The sequence below is a fragment of the Schistocerca cancellata genome, chromosome 6, assembly GCF_023864275.1.
Source record: "Schistocerca cancellata isolate TAMUIC-IGC-003103 chromosome 6, iqSchCanc2.1, whole genome shotgun sequence".
Lineage (NCBI taxonomy): Eukaryota > Metazoa > Arthropoda > Insecta > Orthoptera > Acrididae > Schistocerca > Schistocerca cancellata.
Genome location: NC_064631.1, coordinates 269,880,256 through 269,892,144, shown reverse-complemented (window position 1 = coordinate 269,892,144; position 11,889 = coordinate 269,880,256). Strand labels below are relative to the sequence as shown.

Below are 11,889 nucleotides of genomic sequence, written 5' to 3'. Positions count from 1 at the left end.
ATTAATATCTGCACCTGGTAACGTCTGCACCTTCTTGATTCCATTTCTTTATCTTTCTTCTGCCAGTAGAAAACTGATTTTGTTTCTGTATTTATCCCCTGATGATTTCCAAGTGCAGAGCCTCCTCTTGTGGTTCTTGACCATGTATTTGCCATTATCAGCTGTCTTTCCCTGCAGAAGTTAATTAGCCATTCACCTCTATCACTTCTCTTTCCAAGACCATGACTTCCTTCTATGTTTCCATCTTTTTCTTTTCCCCACAGTGGCGTTCCAGTTTTCCAATACTATTTTTGCAGCATTTTTTGTTTTCATCCACTATTCTCTGTAATACATTGTACATTTCCTCTACAAATTGGTCATGTTCTGAAGTTGGCATACATACACCTGGACAATCAGTAAATCTTTTTGTGCTCCTTTCAGACTTAGACCAATTTTTGCATAGTCCACATATTCCACACATTTAGCCAATTCTTTTATCAATCATTCCTACTCCAGTCATTCCTTTTACTTCTCCTCCTGAGTAGTACAATACATATTCATCTGACTAACTCTCCACATCCATTCCATCTTACCTCAGCAACTCCTACGAGGTCCCTATGATTCTTTAGCCCAGACATAGTGCTCCAACTATATAAGCAACACACATAACCTAAAACAATGATCATACATGAGCACATTACACTGAAAAGGGAAGACAGACATAAAATCAGACCAACATACATACTAACATACTTAGCCAACATATTGACCGAACTGAAGGAACTGTTACCAAACACTAACATAAAAGTAACATTTAACACACACAAAAATTAGGATCATAACTAAGATCGGAAGACAGAAGTCCACATTTATTCCAGCCCAGCCATCTACAAAATTTCACGTAACAACTACACTAAGTTTTATATTGGGCAAACGTGAAGAAGCTTTATAATTTAATTTAATGAATGTGCAATAAACTGTGAAAGCAACAAATCATGCTTCTATTTACACCTAAAGAACCAAAACCACATAGCAGAACACAACATTTAAAGTGGTTTTAAAATTCTACATACAATACCAAAATGCCCTAGTAAGCAGGGTCCACAGATAACTGTCCAGTAGGAAGAAAACTTGGTGTCACAAACATGAGCGTTATTCGGTGATGTGAGATAAAGAATAAATTAAGGAAAACTAGTTCCATACGCCAAACTTTCTGGGGACTGAAGCAGGGAAAATTTCACGATTTGGGAGTAGTAGATTATTCAATACACGAGAGATAAATGCAATGATGACTTCCAGATTACTTGAGAAGTTATCTGAATGGAGGTGCTGAAGCTAAATCTTCCACCTGCGTCCAGTGCAAAATTTAAACCAAGAATTGGCTGGTGCACGAGGATGACGATGAGCTGGGGTTTATGGCTTCCCATAGCATCTGATGAAAAACTACTTGTGTATCATCATACAATCAAAAACAATTTGTTAAGACACGTGGGCAATATTCAGACATGTTCATTTTGATGTGTCGTCAAATATTATTGTTTGTGTGAGGTGCAGTAACTGTTAGTATAGGAAGTTCTGGCAATAAAAGATGAGAAAAATAGTAATGCTGAGTGTTCTAATAGATGGAAGGAAACACCCACCCTCCCTTCCCCATGGTTCTTCAAGGGAAAACTACACCAAAAGTAAAACTGATTGCAGGACTTATCTTGCTCCATGTGTAAACCAGAGAAATCCATAATATCCATGTTGGGCCAGTGGATCCTTCCTGCCTGGTGCAGAATCTGAAGTGAATGTATTAAAAGGATTCAGAAAGCGCTGCATATCCAAATGAAGAAGACGATATGAGTGGATTATTACCACATGTAACTGGCATAAATAAAAACCAAAATAGGAAGGGAAGATAAAAATTAATGTGTCAATTTATATCACTAAAACAGTTCATAATTGGTTCATCAGCTTGTCACTGTTCTTGCTGGGGTGTCACAACTCAAAAATGCAATACAATGAGATAATTTGACTCAAAGATTCAAGTCTATAAAACTTATATTGGAATAGCATAAGCTTTCTTTAAATTTCAAATAAGTGTTGGTGGCAGTACATTCCATAACATTTTTCATGCACACTGTAGCAATTCACATGTGTTTTTCAACAATATAAAATAAGATGCTTTTTTCAACTTGGCTCACTTTTCTTCCTGGGGTGTTATATGTTAAAAATTTCTCAAGGTGACCCTTAAAAGAAGGGACCATCTTATGGTCAGGTAAATACAACATGTGCAGCTCTAAAATTTTAAGCTTAAAAGACAATAATAAGTTTAGAGGTTTTAATTTATCTATAAAATTGACAAATGGTTATAGCTACATGTTTAATTGAGACTTACCTCGCTTGCTTGCTATCTTTTCCTCACTTCCCACCTTACGTAGTGAAATTCTACAGAACTGTCCCTCCTTTCTGTGCATCCATTTACATTGCATTTGCATTAGTGATGATCAAAACTCAGTGAAGACAAATTCCAATCTCAAGTGAGGCTTAGAGATATTAATCATATTGCCAGGACATGTTTTGAGGCATCAAAGGATCACAAATTTAGCATTGGAGGGCAGTGTGGAGGGTAAAAATCGTAGAGGGAGACCAAGAGATGAATACACTAAGCAGATTCAGAAGGATGTATGTTGCAGTAGATACTGAGAGATGAAGTTTGCACAGGATAGAGTAGCATGGAGAGCTGCATCAAACCAGTCTCAGGACTGAAGACCACAACAACAACAAGACAGACTACATTTGGTACGGTAAGATGGTAGTTGGTACAGAAGGAAACCACAATTTTACATTTTTTTTGTATTTAACAGACACTGATCATAAAATCTTTTTCACTGGACAGTGAATAACAGTAAATGCCTCTCAAAAATATCAACAAATAAAACAATTCAGAAAACTGTTTTGACACGTCCCATGGTATAAAATAAATTATTTAATCACATACCAAAATTTTATTTACAATTATCTTCACAAGTATGTAAATATTTGCTTATGTTGCTTCCTGCTGAGAGATATCCATGTCCAATAATATCGCCAACTATTAGCACCTCACTTTCAACTAGACATTTCTGTTACTTCCATTTCTTCTTCTTGTACTTCACTGTCTCCAACAGCATTCAAGTCTTCTGATAATTCCTCCCAATGATCAGAGTCACTATTAAGTCCATCATCCTCTGCACTCATTTCCTCTGATGAATCTGCAACAAAATGAATTTTACAGAACTCTTCGTATCACTTCAAAAATTCTCACAGAATAATAATAATGATGATAATGACAATAATAATAGTGATATTTAAAAGAAAACTTAACAATACGGCTAAACAATAAAATGCTGTCAATGTTGTCTTCACACTTTTTTGTGTTTACTGGCAGAAAAATATGCTCATGTAACACAACAGGTTTTATCGTGACTTTGCTGGTTCCCTCCATTTTATAATGGATGCTCTTCACTTTTACACCTATTATCAAATCAACGTCCTGATGATTAATATGATAATCAAATAATTAATTCCAAAAGTTTGAAGAATGGAAACTAAGCATTGGACTCCGTTTCAGTGCAGTACCTCTCCGAATCTTGTCAGTAGTTAGCAAGATACACTCCTGGAAATGGAAAAAAGAACACATTGACACCGGTGTGTCAGACCCACCATACTTGCTCCGGACACTGCGAGAGGGCTGTACAAGCAATGATCACACGCACGGCACAGCGGACACACCAGGAACCGCGGTGTTGGCCGTCGAATGGCGCTAGCTGCGCAGCATTTGTGCACCGCCGCCGTCAGTGTCAGCCAGTTTGCCGTGGCATACGGAGCTCCATCGCAGTCTTTAACACTGGTAGCATGCCGCGACAGCGCGGACGTGAACCGTATGTGCAGTTGACGGACTTTGAGCGAGGGCGTATAGTGGGCATGCGGGAGGCCGGGTGGACGTACCACCGAATTGCTCAACACGTGGGGCGTGAGGTCTCCACAGTACATCGATGTTGTCGCCAGTGGTCAGCGGAAGGTGCACGTGCCCGTCGACCTGGGACCGGACCGCAGCGACGCACGGATGCACGCCAAGACCGTAGGATCCCACGCAGTGCCGTAGGGGACCGCACTGCCACTTCCCAGCAAATTAGGGACACTGTTGCTCCTGGGGTATCGGCGAGGACCATTCGCAACCGTCTCCATGAAGCTGGGCTATGGTCCCGCACACCTTTAGGCCGTCTTCCGCTCACGCTCCAACATCGTGCAGCCCGCCTCCAGTGGTGTCGCGACAGGCGTGAATGGAGGGATGAATGGAGACGTGTTGTCTTCAGCGATGAGAGTCGCTTCTGCCTTGGTGCCAATGATGGTCGTATGCGTGTTTGGCGCCGTGCAGGTGAGCGCTACAATCAGGACTGCATACGACCGAGGCACACAGGGCCAACACCCGGCATCATGGTGTGGGGAGCGATCTCCTACACTGGCCGTACACCACTGGTGATCGTCGAGGGGACACTGAATAGTGCACGGTACATCCAAACCGTCATCGAACCCATCGTTCTACCATTCCTAGACCGGCAAGGAAACTTGCTGTTCCAACAGGACAATGCACGTCCGCATGTATCCCGTGCCACCCAACGTGCTCTAGAAGGTGTAAGTCAACTACCCTGGCCAGCAAGATCTCCGGATCTGTCCCCCATTGAGCATGTTTGGGACTGGATGAAGCATCATCTCACGCGGTCTGCACGTCCAGCACGAACGCTGGTCCAACTGAGGCGCCAGGTGGAAATGGCATGGCAAGCCGTTCCACAGGACTACACCCAGCATCTCTACGATCGTCTCCATGGGAGAATAGCAGCCTGCATTGCTGCGAAAGGTGGATATACACTGTACTAGTGCTGACATTGTGCATGCTCTGTTGCCTGTGTCTATGTGCCTGTGGTTCTGTCAGTGTGATCATGTGATGTATCTGACCCCAGGAATGTGTCAATAAAGTTTCCCCTTCCTGGGACAATGAATTCACGGTGTTCTTATTTCCATTTCCAGGAGTGTATTTTAAGAACAATGCCCACAGATGACACATTTCCCACATTGTGGAACTTATTTTTTGAAGTTTCCTTATAATTTCATTGTCTATTCAGCCAACATAATGTAGAGCACTCTCTCTCTCTCTCTCTCTCTCTCTCTCTCTCTCTCTCTCTCTGTGTGTGTGTGTGTGTGTGTGTGTGTGTGTGTGTGTGTGTGTGTGTGTTTTCCACCACTGATGATGTGTATTATATGGTTTTTGATACGTATACAAATAACAATATTTTATATTAAAAAAATTAACGAAGTGCGTTCAACTCATGCTCGGAGGGTTCCGATAAACGTAATTACATATATAAATAGTTCAACACACCCCCCCCCCCCCCCAAGGAAATCAAACACTATAAATTTTGACAGATATCTATAATGGCAAGATGTTGGTCCCAAGAATTTCAACAATGTTTTAATTTTAAGTTCAACAATAGAAAATCCAGAACTGAATGTAACAATATCATCAAAAGGATAGTTGCTTCTCACCATATAGTGGAGATGTCAAGTCACAGATAGGCACAGCTAAAAGATCTCTACCCATATCTGGATTCTGACAATCTGATGCGCTAATTAGACAGAACTTGATATGATATCCCTCAGAAAGACATCCAACAATTCTATCAATCAATGCGAAGCCAAATAACTGCTTACATAAATGCCATAGGTGGACCAATACACAGACTTGCTTAATTTTTGTAGCTCTTTCTTCAGTTCAAAGTTTAAATTTTTTGTGTGATTTCACATTTGCTTCTGAAACACCTGGAGTGGGGGGGGGGGGGGGGGTCTTAGCAGATGGATAGAGAAACAAGTCAAATAACAAACTACAAAAGAAACATGTTTTTCATGTGATAGAATTATAAGTAAAAAATCTTTGAATTTTTCCTTTACTTATACTGTGAAACCTTTCTTCTTGCCAAATTTCATGTTTGCAGGTCAACGAGAAGTAGCCTATAGGTTTTGATAAGAATTTACAAGTATCAAAAGACGTACATAAATGGGTGCGACTGAGCGACATGGTGTAGCGGTCAGCACACTGGACTCACATTCGGGAGGATGACCAGTTAAACCTGCGTCTGACCATCATGGTTCAGGTTTTCTGTGATTTCCCTAAATCACTTCAGGCAAATGCCAGGATGGTTCCTTTCAAAGGGTACGGCTGACTTCCTTTACAATCCATCCCTAATCCGATGGGACCTATGAACTCACTGTTTGGTCGCCTCCCCACAAATCAGCCAACCAAATGGGCATGTCTTTTGACTGCATTGACTCTGAAGCTTAAATGTTTTACACTGCCAAGGGACCACAGACCTCTGTATGTCACATAAATTTCAACTTGAAAAACCTCCTTAGAAAAATGGTTATTGACAGACTGACAAACCATGTGATCCCATTAGGGTTTTGCTTTTAACCGCTGAGGTACATAATCCTAAAAATTTCACATATTTATCTTTTACATTAAAAATAAAATGTTAGGTTTATGATACCACACTATTAAAGATTTATTCTACATCATAAACTCAGCTGTTGATTAAAATTTTCTGTAGATACCTCTCAAAGGCATTGTGGTAGGTGTTTCACTGCCAAGGATAGTGTATCCCAGTTTTATGCCAGTATATTTAATACTAAAATATACCATGGGTCTCAATGAAGCGTTCACAGACTATAATTATCCTCCCAATCTTGTACAAAAACAAATCTCCCATGTATTGGTTAAAACATTCTTGTTTACAATTTTAGTTCTTTATTTTTCAACTACACGTTTCACCTTATTTAGGCATCTTCAGGTTATCTTAATTTGGTATTTCTTAGAAAAATCCTTTAGTCAGTGTAGCCAAAGGGTATCATCGAATATATCAGGCCAACATCGCCTTTGTTAAACTCAGTGAAAACTTTTCTTGATGGACGCGAGTGACACCAAAATCTGCATAACGTGTTCCCGTTCACAGGAGGAGTATGCCACATATGGACTGGAAGAATTTCTAAGTCTCCCATGCCTTATCTATCCTCCTGCCAGCCTCTGAAGTCCCACCGTCTGACCACAGAGGAGCATTCCCCTTGTAACTTAGTACCACCCAGGACTGGAGCAATTGAATTACATTCTCCACCAGAGTTTCGACTACCTTTCGTCATGTCCTGAAATTAGTAATTTCCTGCCCACTACCTTTTCCGTCTCTCCTACAGTGGTATTCTGCCATCCACCGAACTCTCACAATACACTTGTCCATCCTTACACAACCCCTGCATCCAACCACTTACCTCATGGCTCATACTCCTGTAATAGACCTAGATGCAAGACATGTCCCATACAACCTACCACCACCACCACCACCACCACCTACTCTTGTCCGGTCACAAACATCACCTATCCCATGAAAAGGCAGATGTGTGTGACACACTGTGAAACCAATCATGTGATCTACAAGCTAAGCTGCATTCTATGTGGGCATGACAACCAACAAGCTGTCTGTCCGCATGAATGGCCACTGATGAACTATGGCCGAGAAACAAGAGGACCACCCTGTTGCTAAGCACGCTGCCAAACATAACATTTTTCATTTCCATGATTGCTTCACAGCCTGTGCCCTACGGATCCTTCCCACCAACACCAGCTTTTCTGAATTGTGCAAGTGGGAACTTTCCCTGCAATACACCCCACATTTCCGTAACCCTCCTGTAGTCAGTGTCCTCACCCACCCAGTCCCTTCCCTGTTCCCATTCCAGCACAACACAGCAGTGATTCCACCGTCACACCCGGTCTTTTTACTTCTCTCCTTTTCTGCTATCCCCCCCCCCCCACCATCATCACCACCACCACCACCACCACCTTCCCTCCTCCCCAACTCTCCCTTGCCCTCCGTCTAACCTGCAACACTTCACTGTTCGCCACCCCTATCATACTATCCCTCCCCCTCCCTGCCCCAGCCTCCTCCCCTACCCCCACCCAGTCATCACTCCCATCACGCACTGGTGCTGTTCTCGCAGTGTGGTTTCACTTGCCTGAGACTGCAGTCGTGTTTGTTAGTCTAAGGTAGCTGTGTGTGCGCGCGCGCGCGGACCCCTAAGGGGGTGAAATAGGGTCAGACTGATTCACTGACTCATCGCCCACCCAAAATCGTGATGGATAGAAACTAGAATGTTCGGGAGGATATGGATCTTATACTGTAGGCACCGTTTCAGAAGGGACTGTCTGAAATTCCGCTCCAGTAAGGGAATTTTTAAGCTAGCTCTATGAAAGCTGGTATTTGGTTTCTCAGTCCGAAAATAAAAAATACACGTTTCAGCATATTTGGAAATTCAACCACTAAGGGCGTAAAATGGTGGATGAAAGTTTTTTGAAAATAAATAATTACTAAAGAAATACTAAAGGATTTTCAAGGCTACATCTATGACAACTGATAGTTTACTTCTCGGTTAGAAATTTTAAAAAAATGTGTGTGTTTCAGTGGTTCTAGAAATTCATTAAATATATTTGAAGCTGAATTTGTGAAAATTGGTATTTCACTTCTTGGTTAGATATAAGGTAATATTTGTTAGAGGATGGAAGCTGCTATGTAAATATCTCCACAAGAATGCCCAAGGCACGATTAACAAAAACTTTGGACTCCAGCTACCAGAATCACTTTTTGGTCAGGAGTACAGTCAGAAAAGGCCATTCTTATATGCTCTTAATTACAATAAAAAAGCTTAGAAGGTGTTGCAGTTTGTGAACAATATAAAAATTTGATTAAAAAAAGTCTCTGCAGGTCATACAGCATATGCGAGTGAAGCAGCAGGTGATTAGCTATTGACTCTCACTAAAAGTAGAGTGCAGTTTTGCTATTTGGGCAGAAAAGCAACTCACAATAGCTGAAGTAAAGAGTTTATAAAAGTGCATTGGCAATAGCAAGGAAAGGATATCTGAAGACAAGATTTTTTAACGGAACCTAAATTTAGTATAGAATGGTACTCATCATATAGAGGAGATGTTGAATAACAGACAGCCACAGCAAAAAGACTGCCATAGCTTCTGGGCAGAAAGGCCTTCTGCTGAAGTAAAATGACCAGGATTTATTTTAAGCAAGAAAGAAAAGTAACAGGATATAACAACAGAATCAAGTGTAAAATGAAATTTACACACACACACACACACACACACACACACACACACACACACACACACACACACAGGAAGATTACACTGTTCAGTCATATTAATGTGTTCACTGCCTACGCCCGACATCAACATGCAACAGCCTTTCAGATGGCAGGTGGTAGCCCTTGCAGTGGACGGTACATAACGCATATTGGGGGACACAGGAAACAGTGCACTCATTGTCATAATGCGGAAACAGTGCCGTTTATCCGACGTCCAAAAGTGCTTGATAATTGGCTTTCAACCCAAGGGAGAATGCATTTCCGATATAGCTGAGTTTGTAAACTGTTCACGCGTCACTGTGGTCAAAACATACCATGCAAGGCAAAATGGTGTTATGCAAAATCAGCATTGCGACAACAGTGGTGCATCCTGGACCATAGATGACAGGTGTCAACAACAGCTCTGGAAACGTATACTGGCAGATACTTGCAACGGTGGAGCAACTGACTGCCCAGATGAATCAAGTGGCTACCAAACACTGTCTACTTAATGACCGAGCAGCAGAAACTGCTGCGTATGGGCCTCCACAGTAGTCACCAAAATAGTTCATGCACTTGTACTGACTGCTGTTCGCTGGTGACGGAGGATTGAATTTTCAGGCCAATACAGCAACTGGGCATCCAATTAGTGGCAACATGTGGCTTTTTCAGATGAATCTATTTTATGTTTAATGGATAGATGGCTGTTGGTGTGTACGGTGTGAAAGTCTGAAAGCAAGGAGCATGTGTTACGGTTGGGGGGAATGTTTTTTTGGCTTTCCCTGGATGATCTCAGTCATTCTGGATGGCACAATGGATCAACACAAGTATGCATCTACTCTTGGGGATCATATTCAGGCTTTTGACAGGGGTCCATTAATTTGACTGGACAGTGTAGAATGAGCATAGGTCAGAAAAGAAGTAAAACATTATTAATATACTTTTAAATTAGAAACAACTGGCTGTTGGGAGCACACAGATATAAAAACAAAGAGCATTACTTACTTCACTAAAAAAACAACAGTTTTTACGTAGAGATTTAAGAATAAAATCTAAATACCATTTGATGGACTAGTCCAATAAAGACCAATATGCGGACATTAAGAGAAATCACAAGCAGGTAGTTTTTAGTGATAGACCTACATTTTCAATCTGAGAAACCTGTTTTTCACCACTTTCCACGAGCTCTGGTTTTATAGTTTGTAGTGTTGTTAGCTTTTCTCTACTCACCTTCTCTTTCCTCTCATTTCCTTATGAGGACTTCTCAGCTGTCCTTTTCCCTGCTACTGTTTCACTGTACTCACCATGTGCATTTCAGAAACTATGTATTAACTGCTTTGTGATAGTTACAATCAACACCCACAGCAACCTTGACCACATCAGCAACAGCACAAACAGCTACGTGAAAGGCTGCAGTCACATTTTTGACCAGAATGGAGTTGTCAGAAAAAGTTCTTTCAAGGCTGGCATCGCCACGGAACAGACTGGAAGCAACCTTGATGAATCTCACATTTTGATGTCCAGTCTTGACCCCAATGATCATCACCCAAAGAGATTGATGTGAACATGATCTCCAGCTAAGTATTCAAGGATTTCCTTTACTGACACTATGTCTAAACAACTTTGGAAATCTCTAATAGACTTTGCAACTCATGACCAATGGTGCCAGCCTCATGACCACCAAAGCAATTTAAGGTAATGAGATGTGTCACGTAACTGCCATCCTTGGTCAGCATTAACTGCCACTTCTGTGACTGAATATGGAATACCCTTTATAAAGAAATAAACTAGGGGCAATTTGCAGAGAATTTTGAATACCATACTCTGCATAAATGTAAGGCACTCATTCCAGAACACGAGATATCTTTCTCTGATATACCACATTTACCCAGAGCTGTTTTGATTCTTACTTTTGTTCACTTTCTGAGATCGCAACTGATATTATTGCCATTCTGATCTGTTTCTACAAACTTGTGGACGGAAAAATTCTCTCATTAATTCTGTGACTACAGACTGGAAAGAATTATGGAGGAAAGGAATGCGGGAGCATCTAACTGAAATTTAGTCAGGAACTACTCAACCTGGGCAGCCACAGTCTCAAGAAAGGCAAGATGAACTTTCAGCATCTTCTTCCTCAAAGGCTAATACACAACCTGGTAGCTATAACTATTAGGTATTCCAGTAGCGACCTTTATGTTCTGGTTTTACGTACCTCTTTTCCTTCTTTAATCTGTCTACTTCCTTTACACATTTTTAGGTAGCTGTTAATATTTGGGACCATTTTATTTTCCATTAACCAAACACCGCAAAACTTCCATGGGTAAACAGAGGTGCTAGTAATATTGCTGAAATCAGCTTGGCGAGATAGAATGTTTTTTAAGTAGATTACAGTAAGTCTCAAAAACTGAGGAAGATTCCAACCAACACTAGTACATGCAACCTGTGTTGATGTCACCATGCACTGTAAGCCATATGTCCCTAAGTCCAAAAGCATGGGACCCTCTGAATTACCCCTGACTTACAACTAGCTTTTCAGCTCTCTTAGGAATACTGACCACTATTAAGGCCATCCATGGACACATTAACAACTTGCCACTTCAAATTTGGATGCACCTGCATCAAATTGTTCAACTAAATCTTTTGCAGCATTTTTTCTCAAAAACACTGAAATGATGAAACTGCTTGAAACCTGGCCCAAAACACTATTCCAAAAAT

General features: G+C 41.2%; 1 protein-coding gene across 1 annotated transcript in view; it reads right to left on the bottom strand.

Annotated features, from left to right (window-relative positions):
• Positions 1 to 2,946: 2,946 nt before the first annotated feature.
• The window catches only part of LOC126191220 (WD repeat-containing protein 43), a 94,126-nt gene continuing 85,183 nt past the window's right edge, over positions 2,947 to 11,889 (bottom strand). Inside the window, 1 exon segment of the mRNA XM_049932022.1 lies at positions 2,947 to 3,215. Within this exon segment, the coding sequence (XP_049787979.1) occupies positions 3,073 to 3,215 (143 nt within the window). The 3' untranslated portion in view covers positions 2,947 to 3,072.